The sequence below is a fragment of the Chamaea fasciata genome, unplaced genomic scaffold (genome assembly GCF_029207755.1).
Source record: "Chamaea fasciata isolate MVZ Bird 193981 ecotype frontalis unplaced genomic scaffold, bChaFas1.0.hap1 SCAF_7, whole genome shotgun sequence".
Classification (NCBI taxonomy): domain Eukaryota; kingdom Metazoa; phylum Chordata; class Aves; order Passeriformes; family Sylviidae; genus Chamaea; species Chamaea fasciata.
In genome coordinates this window covers 12,384,710-12,403,557 of record NW_027094092.1, presented here as the reverse complement: position 1 = coordinate 12,403,557, position 18,848 = coordinate 12,384,710, and the positions used below count along the sequence as shown (strand labels likewise).

Below are 18,848 nucleotides of genomic sequence, written 5' to 3'. Positions count from 1 at the left end.
TCACCTATACTTTTCAAAGATAACATAATTTGGCATCAAAACCACATTTCTTTTTATACATTCTAAAACCAAATAAACAATACCACATGTGGGAATCCCATGCTTCCAACAATAAATGCACTGAGCACATAATTCATTTACTCAATGCAACTTTTTTTTTTTTTTAAAGCAGACTAATCTCCACTTTAAATAAATCCTCCATATAATTAGACAAATCAATCATCTATTTCTCCTTTTTTTTTTCAGTTAGAATTTAGCAGTAAGTGAGGGTTGCTATCTCTGCAAACTGCTAATCTAACAAATTACAGGTTTTCAGTCAAACCAGCACATTTTGTTCATTGTTGTGTATGGTTACAGTCCACAGACTTCGGAGACTGTTTCACTAAAGTTTCTTGAAGTAATGCTCATCAGTGCAGAGCTCAGTGACTCCTCCATTTCAAGTATAATTTACAAGCAGCTGGTGTATCCTTTAGTGTGTAGGTGACAGTAGGCACTTCAGTCACCTTCTGCATCTCAAAGCAATGCCTTTGGGGGTGCTTGGCCAAAGTTCCAGGCTCCCCTTCTAGCTCAGCCCCTTGTTTGCTCTGTGGTCTCATTGTGTGTCCCATGATACAGTCACTATTACCTTGCTTTTTATCTGGAAAAATAGTCACCTCCCCAGCTGCCACCTGTCCCCACCGAGGAGAAACTGCAAAGTCCACATCTCTGTACAGGCTGCAGAACTAGCAGAGGTTGTTTTCCCACGGATTTCCATGCTGTTTGTTAAACTCTGTTCTCACTTCCTTGCCATGTGCCACACTACACCCATTATGGCTCCCCCACTATCTGAGCCCTTCGAGCTCATTTCCAGATGACAGGCAGTTCCTAAAAAGAAAAAGCAAGAGCAGCTACTTCCTTACTTTTCCCCTAGTAGGAAACTAACTTTGATACAACTTGTAGACAGTGCCCATGACTTGCTGGAATTTCTCAGACTTTGCTGGTCAGACAGCTGTCAGGTGTGTCCCACTCCCTCCTGCAAAGTCACCATCCCAATGTGAGGGTCCTGAGGACAGCTGACAACTTGTTCTCCATTCTGGAAAGCAGAATGCTGCAGCATAACAGCACAGCTGCTGGAAGCTTCTTACAGATTTACTATTGTGTTACACACTGCTCATGCAAAAAACATAGAGTTGTTAAAAAAAACCTACATATGAGCACCAAGAAAACCCTGGGAAACCAACTGGAAGGAATCCCTTATGAGGTCAACATCGCTGCTCTTCATTAAGGGGAGACAGAAAACCGAGGGCCTACTGCAAATAAGGAAAAATCTGTCTGCACAGGCAGTGTCAAAGAGATTTCCTTGGCCAAGTAACTGCCTCACACTGCAACTGAACACATCATATTCCCCCCATCCTGCCTGCAAGCATGTGCTGCTCTGTTAAGGAAACTCCTCCTAACGTAAAGCTGCCAAACATTAATCAGCCTTGAATAGGAATAATTAGAGTAAGCTAGAAGATTAAAACCATGGGAACAAACTGAAACATACAACAACTCCTCTGTAGCTGTGATGTTCTGCGGGGGAGGCAGAGGATTCTTGTTCTCACTCACACTCCATCGGGGCATTTTCTGGTAAAGGGGCAGCATTGTCACTCGCTCTCAGATTTCCTCATGCCTTTTTTGTGACTGTGATGATGCCTCAAAGCCTTTTCTATTAGCCTTTCCCATTACTAACCTTCTTTAGCTCATAACAGCTCATATGCTTTCTGCTGTAAGGATAAAGGGGCTCTTCACTCCTCACACACTGCAGTGATTCTGATTACTGGGAGGATATTTGAAATATAATATTGTGAGGAGAGGTGTAATTATGTCTGTATTTGAATGGATCTATTCTAAGGGGCTTTGCAAAGGCAGACTGTCATGGCTGCTATAAGCCCCTGGGGTCAAGCAGTTCATCAGGACCTGAAAATGGTCTGATTGTTTTTTGGATGCTTGGCAAATTCCGCCACCTTCTCGGGAAACTGGTATTAATTATTCTCATTGTAAGTGCTCAAACTGTTCAGTGAGCACTGGCACTGATACCAGTGTTCCTTAACACTCCCAATGGTACCACCAATATTCCTTTCTTTTCCTGGCTACTGGATATGGTTGCATCCTGCGTCACTTGTTTTGTGTATTTTAATTCATTTATCTTCATTATTATTGCTGTTATTTCCCCTTCCAGTTCTCTCCTACTGAACTGTCTTTACCTCAAACCACAAATTTCACTCTTTTTTTCCCAGTTGTCTCCCCCATCCCACTGGTGGTGGGGGAGAGGGAACACGTGGTTGTGTGGTGTTAATCTGCCTGCCAGCTAAAACCGCAGCAATCCAATGCAGATTAAACAGCATGCCAGATTCTGAAGATTAGGGCACATTTCTTCCTCCATATACCTTTTAGTCAAAACTGGCCTCCCAAAAACTTGAAAGGTGGAGAAACAGAATAATCTTCTCTCTTTGAATTTAAGGTTTGGATTTCAGCCCTTTCCAGTTTATCTTCTCATTTTACTTTTCCCATACTTTTACTTCTATGAGCTCTCAGCCTCTGCTGAGCCTTTGCTTCGTGTTGCCCCCAGCTGTAAATGGGCAGTGCCTACTGCAAGGCACACCCCAAAGTTCCCCCACCATCACCACTGAAGTTTGTTCTGAATCTTCTGACCAGAAAACATGAACTTCCTTTCTCCTCTTCTGCCTCCCTCATGTATTTATTCCAGCAAGGCAATAATGAGAAGTGTGTTGTACAAGCCATAGGGAAAGTCAGAGAAAACCCAGCTTTTCATCTCCCAGACAGCCTAACCTGGGCCAAGAGCTCTGTGAAGGAGGCCAGGTTTCCACACACTCTTCCCACCCAAACAAGCACAGTGGCCCAAAACAAGAAGTGTAATCAGCGTCTTGCCAAGATAGCCCAAAGTCAGCTTTACTCACAAATATTTCTTCAAAATTTTGTCTTGTTTATGGCTGCAGTACTCAGCCAGACTCTGTCATCCTAGGGAGATGTGCTCAGTGTGGAGCTAGTTTAGAAACCTGGCCTGAAGAGTGATCAACCAGTTTTTCACATAACCTTTTTTTAGAAATACTACAAGTCAACATATGTTTCAAGGGAGGGAAAGATCTAAATTTGGGCTTAAAACATCAAGGTCCCTTGGGAGTGCAGGTTGCAGGCAGCATCAGTCAAGCACAGGCTAAAAGGAAGCCCAGTGATCCCAAGGACCATTCCCGTGGGATTTCCACGAGCTCAAATTACAGTCACAGGCACACAAAACAGGGCATCCAAAGAAACTCTGCAGAAATCCCACAGCCTCTGCCCCAGCCAGCTTTGAAGCATCAGCTGGGCAGTAACCACATCCAATCGTGCAAGAATGCTGAAGCCACTGGAGCCCTTTCACAAAAAAATGGGTGCTCTCCACATTCTGATGCTGTCCTCCATCACAAGACAAAATCAAGGCTTTGCCTTCCAAAAAAAACAAGCTGAATGGCTGGGTGACTCGTGTGCAGAAACATCTGGACTGGATAGGGAATAACATACAGAAAACAGCCAGCAAGAGTGTCAAAAGTTCAGAGGAGCAGGAACTGAACATCGTCCTATTTCAGCCCTATAGGCAAAGAGATCACAAAACGTCAAGTCAAAAATGGCAAGCCCGTTGGGCAGGAGAAGTGAGGAGTATTTAACTTTTTAGAGTGAATGCTTTCCCATTACTTTCCCTTCTCCCTATAAATTATGATCGCTTACAAGTCAAGCACAGAGAATTAAGTGCCAAACCCAGCGGATAGCCCCAGTCACCAGGCAGGAAAGGGGAGGCCTCTGACAGTGGCAGCACATAAATATGTGCAATTTCAGGAAAATAACACTAAAAGTTTTCCATGCCTCTGCCTAGGAACACAGTCTCACGGAATGGAGTTGTCAAAGGTGGGATGCACATTTGCTACAGGAGAGGCAAAGACTGCTTTAGACTACATGAAGTTGCTAATATCATATTAAATTTAAACCTGCACTATTAGGACAAGCCTTGTCTCAGTTTCCCACAAATTGCTATGAGGGAAAAAATGCCTTTGGGCAGAGTGCCATTCTCCAAGAGAGGTATGCTTTGATATCCAGAAGCAAAACAAATAACTTTCCAGATCCTTACAATAATGTATCAGATTAATTTGCTACATTTTACTCTAAGATTACAAGACATCCTAGTAAGCTCTACTTCTTTAATGAACAAGAAAAACATTGTAATAAACTCTAAATTATACTCTTTTAAAGTATTACAGGTTGAAAAAAAAGGAATTGTTCTATGGCACTTGATGATAAAACTCTGCACCTTGTTCTTGATAAATTTCAACTAGTATGACAGCAGCAACCATCATCAGAAGCAAGCCAGACATCTAAAAGGGGACATCAGCTGAGTTAAATTAATCTGTGTATTTCTATATACTAGGATTTCATATTAATATAAGCCTAAAAATACATTATATTAGATGCAAAGTCACTTAGGGCAAGCTTGAGTGCACCCAGCTTTTCCTTGGATCATTATTGCCCTGTTCAAAATGCTGCCCTGCTTACATGCTCATACTCTTTTTTCTCTTTTTTGCTGGATTCTGCCTCACTGAGCAGACAGTACAGATGGCACCCAACAAACAGCACATTTTAACTCATGTTTCTCAAACCCTGTGGTATTACCCACTATTTTGCTCTTGGATTTTCTCATAGCTCCTGTCATCACTACCAGGCTTGAGCCCAGCACAAATCTGAGGTGACAGCATGATTCTCCTTGCCAGTGCTTCTCTGCCACGAGTGCACACTGGACTAGCATGACCTAATGTTGCACATTTTATTGCTTCCACCAAAGTTTATAGTGGGGTTTTGGAAAACTAATTTGCTTTTGGGAAGGCAGGAGGTTTGGATTCTAAATTCATTCTACAGAGGGGTTTCTTCCTTACCCCCACCCCCAATGTAATCTTTCCTCCAGAGCTGCAGAGCAAAACACTCCTTCACTCATCATCACAACTGGCAGGCTTCAGCAGACACTCCCTCTCAGCACCATCCAAAACTAAACCTCCAGATATTTTTTACTGGAAAGACCAGTTCAGTTTTATAGACATAGTTGGCCTCACCATCATAATTTTCTCCACTCCAGCTTCTCTGCCCATGCTGGACACCATCCTTTAAATTTCCTACTCACATTAACACATGCCTGGTCATTCTTAAACCATGACAGCAGAGGCAGTAATGTGCCTCGAGATACCTACTTTGGGATGAGGCTGTGCTGCTCCTCAACTTCCAAAGGCCAGCTGGGAAAATGCTTCATGGGCTAAAATTGTGTTGCTGGTACACATTGTTTTTTTGGAACCTGTCTGATGTATTCTGTATTCTCTTAGCTATGTGAGACACTTACTACAAGGCATCATCAGATTTTGGCCAGTAAGCTTGAAGATGTGCTTCTCTTTGAAGATGTCTTCCCTTTGAAAATGTGTAGCAGTCCATTGCTTTGTACCAAAGTGCTTGAACATGCTTTTAGTGTTATGTCCATGGCACTAGAGCCTGCACTTAAGTGGGGTTTTTGGAATTAGATTGACTATTCCAAAATGAGCCATAAATTCCAAGATGAGTTCGGTTGACAGCTAACAAACATGGTTGTTCCAGTCTGTTTGGGCAAAGACACGAATTTTTGCATTTGCCTACCTGAGAAAACAGGCCAGGTGCACAGCACAGGGCTGTGCCTGGCACTGCTCTCATCTTCAGGGCTGTTTACTGTGAAAACTCTCTCTGCATCATTCAGGACCTAATCAATAATTCAGCAGAGTGTCATCAGTCCACCAGTGCTGTTTTGTTTACTGGAATTTCATCTTGTGGTTCAGCACCCATCTGACTTTAGGAATAAAGCCTGTGGAAAACATAGAATTCCCAAAGGCTGGAGAGAACCCTTTCTGTGATGCTGAAGTCCTACAACCTCACAGGATCTCTGATTTTCTGCTTGAGAGAGAAAGTTAACTGCCCTGAGACACTCAGCGTAAATTAGTTTATACATACATCTTGTGTCCTTTGAAAAGTGGAAAAGTTCTCTTCTCTCACCGGCTTACTTGGAACTGAAAGCAAAACACACTGGAATTTGGGGAGGTCTCCCAAAGAGCAAGTCAGGATATTCTGTACCACTTACACACTTAGGGTAAGGCCTGTGAATTTCATCTTAAAATGAAAACAAAATAAGGATTGGTCTGCATCACAAATTTTCCCGAAGTCCTTCTCACACAGGTATTACACTGGTAAGACACATGGCTTGTAACATGAAATACACCAGGACTATCACAGAAATACTCTGTAAGGGTGAGGAAAAATTATCAAGTAGTTCCACCAGACCTAAACTGTGAAAAAACAGTGAAACAAGTGAAAATCTGAAATCTGAGGTTTTTAGGCTTGATAGCAACACTCCTCTGCCCATGAATTTACCTTTGACCTTTTCCATTAAAACAGTTTTCAGTAGTTCTCTATAAATGGTTAATGATAGGAGCTCCTGCAGGAAACTATATTATTACTGAACTACTCTGGATTAAAAATGGGAAGCATATATTGGCAACTTCATCAATAGCGATCCAAATAATTGATTTTCCTTTAGACCATCTGCAAAACTGATAAAAATCCAGAAAGAAAATTCTGATTTTCAGTCATTTCTCTTCAGAAAGAGGAAAAAAAACTGTTTGCACTTGAGTAGCAAGTGCCATTTTATGTGAAAAGAAGCAAAAGTTACTCTGACTCACTCACACCTCCTGGTAACTGAGTTATATCAGAGGCTTTCTGTGGCTGCTGTGCCCTCTAGCTTCTAGAGGATGTATTTACCAATCACTCTCTTAACTTGAGCAGGTTTATAGAGTTTTTATTTCTATGCAGTCACTAAAAGCTTGCTAAAACAGCCTTTCCCTCTCTTTCTGCCAGATACAACTTTACCCTGAGACTGAAATGAAGACATTGAAATATTAGTCTAGATTTTATGTTTGCCTTACAGGCACTTCATACCTCTATGGTGATAGAAATAGGCTTTATAGGTACACATTGTATTAATATCAATTCAGAGTCCTCTGTGAGTGCTGTAACGGAGATTCAGCTCCCCAGAGAAATGGCAACCGAATTGAAAATAGCAGAGTTGGGGAAAAAGTGAGTTGTGAGACATAAGGGAATCTAAATCAGGTCATTATATGATATAGAGCAAAAAGCCCCTGATGCACAAATGGCAGGCTGGAGGCTGTACATTGTGAGACCCAGCAAGTTTCAGGTTGAACTTGTGAGAGCAACACCTGGCTGGGGAGGGGAATTTGCCATAAGATAATTCTGCTGCCCATAGCCAGAGAACCCACAACAACCTGATGGAGAAAACAGTTTTCTTGGAGTTTAGGAGGTTGATGGAGCATGGTCAGCTTAAGGCTGGCTGGCAGAGACAGCCCAAGTTAATTTTATCTTGACATTATCATCAAAAGCACCTGAACTAGAAGTGTTTTTCAGCTGTCAGATTGCAGGCCTTTGCAAGAGTAGAGGCTTGACCTCTAGTCCTACCTGCCACATCATTGCAGGGGCACCAGCGGCAGCCTAAGAAGTGCAGCTTCTGCAAATCTAACAAGCAATGACAAATAAGCAATGAAATTTTTGTCAGGGAGAAAGTCACCAGAATAACACTATAGGGACAAAAATCCTATCAAAAACTTCAGTCACAAAGGCACTTCATTAAGTTAAATAATAAATACATGTGGTTTTAAAACACACAATTGCAAGACCAGTGCTTTGACAGATGAAGAGCAAAGTAACACATAGCTCTGCCACAGTCTATTAGGAAAAGATGTAATAAAGTTATTTATTAGAGAACCAAAGCCATGAAGAAAAATCAAACAACATCTTCACATAATGCAAACAAACCTTTCATCCACAGAAGTGTGCAACCTTACCAAGACTAAGCTTGAACTAGAGATAGCCAAAGCACAAAGTTTATTAAAAAAATCTTTGACTTCACTTTCAATGCACGTAAAGTGCTTCAAATGGCTTGGCCTCTCATCTGTAAGCCTTTTAAACATAAACTATGGTAGTGTTCATTTAAACTCCGTATTTCCAGTACTTGAAGGTCAGAACTATTTCCTTTTTCTATGTAATTCTCTGCTTCTATTGCATTAAGAACACAAATCAATATTAATTTTCATAACTAATTTAACTCTCAGATAGTATCTTTAAGTACAGAATGATAAAGAAGGACTCCATTAACTAAGAGTGAAACCTTCCTTGAAGAATGTACACACTCAAGAATTACCCTGGCTACATTGTCTTCTTCAGCCTGTCTAGGAGGATTGATATGCTAAAAAGTTCACCTACGCTACTAAGACTGTTCCATAGATAAAATTTGCCTGTCCACATGGAAGTCACCAAACTACAGGGATTGTCATCCTTCCCCTGATGCACTTTCTTGGAATCCATTTCCAGTAACAGATCCTTCCCACCCTCTACAAATAACAGCTATAACATGGTTCCACATAGAGTCGTGGTCATTTCATGAGCTAAAAATGGAATTATAAACTATTTATTCAACTATTTTTAGGAACATAGGTTAACTAAAATAATTGGATCCCTCCACAACAAAAGACAGTGAAGACCTGCAACAGTCTTTCAAGCATGTCAGCAGAATAACATGCAAATTAATGTGTCTGACAAAATATATTTGGACATTCAAAGTGCTTGGAAAGCTACAGAAAAACTATAAAGGCTCCAAATAGCCACATGATTATGTTCCTTTAGCATGGGGGATTGATGCTGGCTAGACTCCAGGTGCCCACCAAATTCACGCTGTCACTCTCCATCCTCAACTGGACATGGGAGGGTAAACATAACGCATTGCAGCAGCCCTCTTTTTAGAGGGTAGTAATGAGCCAAGGCACAGACTTCTTGTTTATCACAGCATGAGATTATCCTGGTTTATTCCTCTTTACAGCTCGGCCATCCTGACTCCAACTATTCACTGACTCTGGCTGCAGCAAGCTGCTGCAGGTTTCCCTTGCAGCCTCTGACTGCTGGTTATTTCCTGCTAAACTCTGACTGCAGGCTTTTACCCAGCTGGACTGTGACAGCAGGTTCTAACAACAGACTCTGACTGCACACCCACACTGACCTCACAGCACTAACCTCTCTCCCCAGGAGCCACCTTCTTCACAATTCCTCTTCCTTCATGATGATTCCCTTCACTAGCTAACCCATTCCCTTTTATTACACTCATCTATATTGGACATAGCTGTGACTCATCAGGGGAGAGGCTGTTTTGGGTAATTAACATAGCTGTTACTTATTGGGGCAAGGTCACCTGTATTCCTTCTCCTCTCCTGAAAGGTTCATGAGACAAGAACAGGGAGAGATCACTCAGCACTCACCGTCGTGGGAAAAGCAGACTAAACTTGTGGAAACCAGTTTAATTTATTACAAGCAAATCACAGCTAAATAATAATAAGTAAAGCCAAGTCTTACAAACACCTCCCCCCCACCTCGCTTCTTCCCAGGTGTAACTTTACTCAAAATTTCTCTACCTTTTTCCCCCACCCCAGCAGTGCAGGGTGGTGGGGAATGAGGGCTGTGGTCAGTTCATCACACACTGCTTCTGCAGCTTCTTTCTCCACATGGGGAGGACTCCTCACACTCATCCCCTGCTCCAGAGTGGGGCCCCTCCCACAGGAGAAAGACCCCCACAAGCTTTTCCAGTGTGAGTTTTTCCCATGGCTGCACTCCATGAATTGCTCCAGCATTCCCACAGAGTGCACTCCTTCAGGAACAGGCTGCTCCAGCATGGGTCCCTCATGGGTCACAAGCCCTGCCAACAAACCTGCTCCAGCGTGAGCTCCTTTTTCCATGTCTGCAGAGGTCCTGCCAGGAGCCTGCTGTCTCCATCAGCCCTGGCAGAGGAGGAGGAGGACCAGGAGGAGGAGGCACCCTCCAGCATGCCCAGCATGGGTCTGGGTCACAGCTGGAGCTACTGACTGAAAACACCAACCTGGCTGTTCTGCCCACCCTCTGTGCTCTAGTGGGGTAGGTGGCCTCTCAGAGACACACCTGGGGTGTCTGGCAGGCAGGTCCCAGACAAAGCTGCCTCAGCATCCACAACAGTTCAAAATCACTCAAATGGTTCCGTGTTTAAAGCCCTCAAGCTGCACATTCAGACTGGGAGGCAATTATTTGCTTTCGTGGAGGTGACACTAATAATTTAGCTGGGATCACAGCTCAGCCCCAGCCAAAAGAGTAATTGGTGAAAATAAGAGCCATGGTGAAGCCAAGAATAGAAAGAAAAGATAAATGTTGCAATGATTCTGATTACTCCGTTGAATCAGAAATCTCACTGAAGCTGGAAAGTTCACAGGGAAAGTATGACAATGTTAGGTGTAATTTGGAAATAGGGATTATTTCCTGTGGGGGAAAAAAAAAGGAGGGGTACTCTTGGACATTTTCTGCAGAAAAGAAGAATTTTAGATGGCATAAGGAGCATCCAAAGTGGAGAATAGGGAAAGGATGTGGTGCCTTTTAGAAGAGCAAAGAGACAGCAAAGGTGAAAGGTGCACACCACGCAGAGCCCTTTGAGCTGCCAGGGCAGCCTTCAGCTGTCTGCCAGAGGCAGTGATTGGGACCAGTTTGGAACTAAGCTGCTACTGCTCAACCTGGGTGAAGCCAGGCTTGAAGCACCCAGTTTACCTCTAATAAGTGTTCACCTGTTCTGAGACAGTTCAGTCTAGAGAAATGCACAGATCCGAACTCTCCAGCATGTTTTAAACTCTTCACCTCTTAGAGATGTTCAATCTGCTAATTAGACATGACGATGCTGGATTAGATAACCAATACCAAAATTTACTACTGCCTGATATAAGTTGCCTTTGGCAGTGTTCAGTGTCAGAAGCAATAACATTAGCTCTGCTCCTTTCTCACACTGCAGATAATGGAAGCTTTCAGGAAGATGAATTAAATTTCACTAACAGAAGGAGAAAAAAAAATTGCCACAGTGGAAGTCCACTTGGGTTATTTCAAAATGATGCTCTATCAGTGTGTGCAGCAATGTCCTGGTGAATGATCCTGAACCAAAAACTGAGTCAGGTCTAGGAGCAGATCACCATCTATCCCTTTTCTTTCTCAGAAATTTCTTCCATTTTTGCCTTTGCTTCCAAAGTACTCTTCCAAGACTTCATTTGCACTCAGATTAAAAAAAAAAACCAAACCCAAATCTTAGTGGTTAAAGAAAACACACATAGACATATAAAAGTAATAGAAACAAACTAGTCAGACTGATATTGCCTCATAAACAAGAACACAGAGACTCATGCCTGAATACTGAATGCTAAGTAACTTGGGTTTGGTGCCGCTCACATAGAACTGCACCAATGTCATACTTTCCACCAGCTTCAAGTATTCTTAGAATGGCAATTTATTAAAATGGAAATAAAAAGTACATTAGAAACCACACTTTTCCTTTTTAAATGCTAATTCCAAAATAGATTTTCTCCTGGAGTAGAAGTTTGGGGTTTACTTGAAACCTGACAAGTTTGGGTAATATTACCCAGAACAGTAGCTTTTAAAAATGGAAGCAATTTCTTCCACTTGTTCACAGTCAGACAAAGCAATTGACAACCTTCTACCTTCTACCATGTTTACTGCCTTAAAACTACAGAATTTTTGTTTAAAATATTACTGCTTACAGCTCTGCTTTTCTCTAGTTTCAATAACAATCTGCTTCTTCTAAAGCTCTGAGCATCTCAGGTTTTTTGGGAAGGGCTTCTATCCCTTCACATCATGGAAAAGTTTTTTTGTATTCTCCCTTGCTTCCATAGTGCTCAACCCTCTGTCCTTTACAGGGATATGTACTGCTAAGTGTATTGAATTGATGTGCAGACAGAGATTCTAAGGAGAAATGAGACAGAAGATACAACAGGAATAGATCTTGAGGTGGGAAAGTAGCTAGTTCTTCCTAAGGAAAAAGAAAACAACAATCAACACAAAAACCATGTAACAAAAGTTTCACTCAAATTTCCTACACCCAGGACAATGTAAGAGCCAGCAGCAAGCCTACTAGAATGTTTTACATGTTAGGTTTGTGCTGTGGTGTACAGTGTTGGTCTGAGGAAATCCCCTTGTCTGACAGAAAGATGCATAACTTTGTTAAACTGAAAAGAAGGACTAATAGTTTTTAGATTAGATGGACACTACAGCTGACATTCAATTACACCAAGCTTCAGGTGTCTCTCAGAAGAAAATGCCTGTAAATGGCACAAAATAAACTGCCTGACCATTTAGACTTTAGAGTCAGAAGGGGCCTATGGACATTGCCTGGCTTCTTATTGAACATGAATCACTAAATTACATGTATTGACCCCAATAATTGTTCTTAGCATTCTATCTTGGAGAAGATTAAACTGCTGAGTGCTGTGTTAGGCAACAAAAGAAACAAGCTGCCACCTGTGCCCAAAGGATCTGCAGTGACAGGGAAAGGTGCTGCTGAGGGAGCCAGGCAATCCCAGCACACGACCCCCACTTTGTGTAAAGAAAAACTGGGCAAAATACCTGAAACGTGGCAACAAATGCTTACAGGCTCCAAAACTGGCAGTTTGGCCTGACCCAAGCAGACCCTTGCGCAAAGGCAGTGCAGTGGTTCAATCTCTGCTCTGTGCACTGACTTACCTGGGCTGGTGCTCCCCAAGGAGTGATCCCACAGCCGGGAAGGAGTGCGGACCGGAAGCATGGTCACAGGGCTGGTCACAGGGCAGCCTCACTGTTCCCACCAGGCTGGCCAAGCTCCTCTTTTGCATTACACCTGCAGCAGAGACACACAGAGACAGCGTGAGAGCCCTCACCTCTGCTTTGCATAGCAAGGTGGAGTCTCCCCCACTGCAGATAACCCAGAACCCTCTGGATGCAATCCTGTGCTGTAGGATGACCATGCTGGAGCAGGGAGGTGGGAGCACATGAGCCCCTGTGGCCTCTTCCCTCACCCATTCTGGGATTCATCTGAACTGATGAAGCAGATTTTAGGGTCAGGCTGTAAAGCATGAAACAAACCTAAACAAATATCTGACTCAGCTACTAAACTGAAACAGCAGCAGCTTTGAGAAGGAAGTTGGCAGCACCACTTAGCAGTCCATGGAATGGATCCAACTACCCTCTTCTCCACTCACTCAAATTATTTATCCCTGATCCCTAAATAGACTCTGTCTCAGGATTGCTTCAAAGAAATGTACATTTCCGTGGCTTCTCTTTCTCTTCCTCTCTTATTCATTTCTTTTGACCTTACACAAAAATCTACAGCAGATGTCAGGCCGTTTCATCTGAACTACAGCCTGTATAAAAATACTTAGTTTTAAACTTCACGTGATGGAATTTTCCTCCAAGTTTTTACTAAATGTACCTATGGCTTTGTTTTATTTTTCTAGCAGAAGTCTCACTCAGTGGTGTCTTTTGGTTCATTTGGGGGTTTTTTTAATATATATAAAAAGGAGCTATTCTTTCTGTTCTGAACTTTTGACTCAAACCTCAGTATTTATAGTTAATAAGGTTGGAGCAGATCAATGGACTAGCTGATCTGCAATGATGTTGGCTTAGTGCCACACGTCTCCATAAGCATGTCCAAATGAAAAATCAGTTTCTCAATCCAAGAAGTGTATCTAAAATACTTTTTTTAATTTTGCGTAAATTCACAAATAATACAATATTGAAGTGATTTTTTTTAAACATACTGTACAATCAGGATAGTTAAGTGTTTTACATCAAGGCACAGCACACTGTATAATACACATATGCCTTGCCAGGCAGCAGTTTAGTATAATCCCCGAGATTTGGCAGTAGGGCCAGGATAAATAACATGGATCACATAAGCTGGAAGATAAATAAATAATAGATGCTGTCACATTTTATTTGAAATAGAGTTGCATATAAAAAGAATATACAATAATTTAACTTTAATAACTAGATACTCTTTTACTATACATAACAGAAGTGTTTTCATTTGTATTAAATAAAACATTTTCAGTAGTAGGATGAAAAATTAATCTTTTTTTGGTGGTCTTGGTTTATGAAGAAGAGTTGCTTCCATTAGAAATTAAAGTCGAGTTTTCAGTTTCATTGCAATCTGTAAGAAAGAAAACCAGAGTTACTGATATGATAATGTTACAGAGTTGATAATCAAATGTTAGTGGCAAAACAAGAAAATTCCAACCAAATTGTTGCGTTTAGTTAATGCACTGTGAAGGTAGTTACCCAAGAAGAACATCTCCAAAAGCTCTTCTGCACAGTCTACACGTGTCTTTGTTCTATTTGTAACACCTTTTTTCTTTCCACACTTCTCAAAGGTTACCACTGCAGGTCTGTTATTCCCCCCAGCAGAACTAAAATGTTCGTGATGCCCCAGGTTGTGTTTGGTGCCATGTATTTACCGTGTTCACATCACCATTCGGCTTCTCAGACCTGGACACTTCTTCTTCGCCTGCCAAAGGCCTTGGAGCCCACGTTGGTGGGGACGAAGTTATTCTTGCCCACTGCCCCTGACCTGCTCAGGAAGTCTGCCAGGCGGTGGGTCACACAGGTGGCTGTGTTGCAGGCCCTCTTCTGTGCTGTGACACTGCTTTTCAGGAGGAAAAGGAAGAGTTAGCTCCCACAGCATGGAACATGACTGTTTTCACGCACTGAAACATCACTAGTTCTGCAGGATTAAAAGTAGGCTGGCTGTGCAGCAGGCATTTGCACCTTCTGTGCACGGCTTACAACTGCTAAAAGAAGCCTCCTTCTAGTTTTCTCAATGTCAGGCTCACTTTATAAAAGCAGCTGGACTGAAGACTAAATCCAGGCCAGATTTTCAGCCACACCTGGGCTACTGCCTGCCTCCAGCCAGGCATTATGGCCATGGAAAGGAGCTGAGGAGGTTCAGATCTCGAGAATTTAAACAATCCCCACTTCCTCCGAAAGTTCACATCTGTATTTTGCTTGAGGTGCTCCTGAAAGGAAGTAGCAGACACATTTTTCAGTTCTCACTCCAACCAACATCTGTGCTCCCTAACAGCCAGAAAACACATGGAATTGCAACATCACTGATCACTACAGGAGCTTTGACAGTGACTCTGACCAGCTGCCTTCAGAGCTGAACCACACATAAAGACACTGCTTCCAGGTACTTAGTGGGAATGAGAGAACCTCTCTTTACTCCAGTTAGACCTCTGTCTGCTACAGAACTTCACCACAGAGCAGTTCAGACTTTGACAGTATTAGTTCTCTGCTCACAATTCAGCCTACTGCTAACAGTTGTGCTAGATGGGGAACTTCAAGGAATATGCATTCACACAATCCTTGCTTGAATAATTTTCTACTTAAAGCAATGAGTTTTTCTTGCAGTAGGATGGATTTTTCTCAGCTAAGCATCACAAGGCAGTCTATTAATGTTAACAATGAAGAGCTGTTTTTACAATCGATGCCAAGATTTTGAAAGAGGCCTCTAATTACAAGATAGATGCACTGCTGCAACAGAACTGTGAAGAAGTCTGGGTTTGACTCTTAATGCAAGACAACCTAATATAAGTGAATTGTAAATCAACACAAACATTTTAAAGGTACGTAAGTTTTAAATATAGTGCAAAGACCTATTGTAAAATAAGAAAAGAAAAAGACCACAAAATTCTTACCTGGACATGTTCGGTACTCAGTTTTAAACAGGATTACATTTCTAGTTTGTTAGAATGAATATGTATGAGCCTTCCTGAGTTCTTTGCTTCTCAGGGTCCCTACCAGCAGGATTGCATGCATGCCTGATTACAGCAGTACATATCAACTTGTATGTAGAACTTTGATTTCTAAGTTCTCTTTCAACTTTTCTAGAAGTTACTAGCATTACCTCTTTTGAACATGAAGGCAAACTGAAAATTTTTTCTAGCCTTATCTAGAAATCAGACATTCTAAAACAAACTGTTAAACCAAGCAGATCTAATCCTTATAGAAAAATAGGTTTATTGAACAAGTGCATGGGCAAGCACAGAAGAAAGAATCTACTTGTACATTTTGCAGCCAGAAATGAAGAACCTTTTCTAGAATTTTTTTTTAAATCAGTGTCTAAGAAAATCATTTGGAATGTCAAGGCAATGCTGATCATTTTTATTTATTTTTTTCCCCTAGTTTGGTATGCATGTTATATGTTCTTGGTCTTCCTAACATTAGGTCCCATCTCAAACATTCTCTGTCGAAAACAGAATCAAAAGAACACAGCAAAGTTAGCAATCAGAGTTAGATCCACATGCATCAGGTTAAAAAAGGGAGAGGGGGAGAAATAAGCATGACTAGTTGTTTCCTAGGGGTTCCCCATAGTTTGCATAGCGTTCATGTTCCAGGTCACTCAGCACATTCCGTTTCTTGCCAGGAGTTCCAGCCCCGACGTCAGTGCGAGGGTAAGTTTGCAATTTGTGCAACTCTTGAGACAGTTTGCCCAGCACACAAGTACTCAGACTGGCACAGCGTTTGGAAATGGGCTTATCCAGGCTGCAGGGGGGAAGAAAATAAAAACATGCCCAAAGGAAGAGGAACCTCAAACATGCACATTCATGCATTTCTTCCCTACCATAAAAGATCTACCGTTAGGAAACTTAAACATTCATTCAAAATAAATCCAAACCCTCTGCATCACATTCCATGCAAGGCAAGTCCATACCAAAGCAGTTAGAAGGAAAACACTATTTGTTAATGAATCCAATTTTGTTGACAAGCAAGTCCATTAGCCCTTTGGATGCTCATATAGTCAGAGGTCAGTAAGCTGAACTTCTCCCATATCCCACATGCTGTTTAGTGTCTCATCCATCCCCATGCACTGCAATGCAAATCCTGTTAGGATAATGCAAATGCTCCTGCATGCCTTTGGTCCCAGGGAGAGTGGCGCTGCGTGCATCAGGAGAGACACATCCCTCCTGCCAGGGGCTTTCCATGCCTTACAACAACATGCACTTGCACAACAGAGAATCCAAGAGTGACTGAGTAATCCCCTAACACTCCCACTGGGAAGACATACCTTTTGCTGCCATATTTTAACACAACCTACTCATTCACGCTCAAATCGCCCTCCACTTTCAGAAGAGACAGACAGAGGCAGGTTAACTAGGTGGAAGCCATCCCCTTGACACCAACACTAAGATGTCTCTGCATGATCATCCTTTACCAGTTAGCCATAACCCCAAGAAAACACAAAGATCTTCACCTGCAGAGGGTCTGCTCAAATGGCTTTTGCTTAATATCAAACATATGACACTCCCACGTTGCTTTTCTGCTGCCCAGGACTGCAGTTCTTACCTGTTCCCCTCGGAGGCTTGCTCCAGCTCTTCTGCTGTCATCTGTATGAACTCTTTCACCAGAGCATTTAATAACCGCCGAGCCTCGTAATCACTGAGGGTCACTCGATCCGTTATGGACTCCAAGCCAGGTCTAGGCAGAGGCAAGGGAAACAGGGTGAATAAAGCCCAGACTGCTGCAGAGAGAAGGGTTTGACAGGCTGTGTGTCATTGACAGTGCCTTTCAGGGTGGGAATATGCAAACCCCGACACGCTCCCCTCACGCGTGGCGTTAGGCTGGGTTTAAAGATGGAATCAAAACACCACAGCACAAAAAGCAGCCCCCTTTCTCCTTCACTGTGCTCTGTTTCTCTCCTAGACCTCTCAGGAATATTAAGCATTTTCATACCATTCAGACAGAGCACTCAGCAAGAGGACCAGCTTCTTACCTGACTGGGGCTGCCTGGAAGCTGTCCATCTGGCACACAACCAAGGCATAAACAGCAAGGAAAGATGAAATCTTCAGCATAACCATGATTTCCTCTCTACAACAAAGAGGTACATCAAGCAATGGCTGTTTTCCAACCCTCTCAATCCTGCAAGTTCCACTAAAGAGGTCATTGCTTCCTAGCCACAAGTAGCACAAATACGAACAGCTTTATACTTTAAATTCACCTTTTTGTTTATTTTGATCATTGCTACTGTGCTTTAGTTTTCTCAAAATTTTATTATAACTTGGCACTATTACAGGGCAGAAGAAACGTGGCTTTTAAGACCTGCAGCTATTTGCATTCAACTTCAAGCAGTTTTCCTCAAACTGGCAGAAAATACATCCCTCTAACTGCTGCACACAATGTCACAGACCGTGTGTCCAACATGGGGAGATACAAATCACAAGGAAAAACAATAAACGTTTAACATTTCTGAGAACAAAGTGCCCCTGTTAGCACTTTACCTGAAGCTGCTTGTTTCTTGCCAGCCAGCACACTAAAACCCCAGTTCAGATTACACTTAAGAATTAAGTGGTTTAATTTCAATAAATATTTCTACTCTGGAACCAGAGAAGAGGATAAGTTAAAAATCAATCATAAGCCAAAAAAAAACTGTAAAAATATCTATCACTGAAGATTTGAGATACACCTCTCTCACAGCATCAGTGTCTTGGACTCCAAGGAGCACATCACAACCAGCACATCATCCTCATTTTTGCCAGCTCCCAGGACTCGACGGGAACTATGAGCTCGCTTCCAAAGGATGCTCCTCTTCCCCGGGGCGCCCTGGCCGTGACCTTTGCCGCAGCACTATGTCCTGGCCGGACACGGCACGTCGCATCGGCGGGGTGAGGATGTGACCGACCGGGGTAGGACCGTCCCCCCCCCCGCCTCGGCTCCCGCTGCCCCGCGTACAGCGGCGCATGAACGGACGTACCAAAGCCGCGCTCCCCGGCAGATACTCGGGGCTGCCGCCACCCGCCCGCCCCGCGCAGGGAGCCGCGGCCGGCGCGGCGCTTACCGGGGGTGCGGAGCGCAGAGCGGAGGGGGCGCGGTGCCGGTGTCGCCG

At 42.8% G+C, this 18,848-nt stretch overlaps 2 protein-coding genes across 16 annotated transcripts in view; both read right to left on the bottom strand.

The window, feature by feature from the left end:
- Nucleotides 1-9,197, bottom strand: part of INSC (INSC spindle orientation adaptor protein) — a 136,519-nt gene extending 127,322 nt beyond the window's left edge. For 6 of the 13 annotated variants that reach the window (XM_066187602.1, XM_066187596.1, XM_066187600.1 and 3 more), the window contains exon 1: nucleotides 9,154-9,189. The gene's annotated coding sequence lies outside the window, so the exon portion shown is untranslated. Of the gene's footprint in view, nucleotides 1-9,139 lie in introns of all 13 variants that reach the window. The other 7 variants (XM_066187603.1, XM_066187604.1, XM_066187608.1 and 4 more) reach the window with 7 other exon arrangements.
- Nucleotides 9,198-13,683: 4,486 nt separating this feature from the next.
- Nucleotides 13,684-18,848, bottom strand: CALCB (calcitonin related polypeptide beta). 3 transcript variants are annotated; one of them, XM_066186860.1, is made up of 5 exons: nucleotides 18,801-18,848; nucleotides 17,738-17,833; nucleotides 17,311-17,442; nucleotides 14,424-14,611; nucleotides 13,684-14,119 (listed from the first exon to the last, which is right to left on the bottom strand). In XM_066186860.1, the coding sequence occupies exons 2-4, from the start codon at nucleotides 17,821-17,823 to the stop codon at nucleotides 14,449-14,451; spliced, it is 381 nt and encodes a 126-aa protein (XP_066042957.1). In that variant the 5' UTR covers nucleotides 17,824-17,833; nucleotides 18,801-18,848; the 3' UTR covers nucleotides 13,684-14,119; nucleotides 14,424-14,448. The 3 variants fall into 3 exon arrangements, with proteins under 3 accessions (XP_066042957.1, XP_066042958.1, XP_066042956.1); XM_066186861.1 differs by having other exon boundaries at nucleotides 14,424-14,608; XM_066186859.1 differs by lacking the exons at nucleotides 13,684-14,119; nucleotides 14,424-14,611 and adding an exon at nucleotides 15,431-16,509.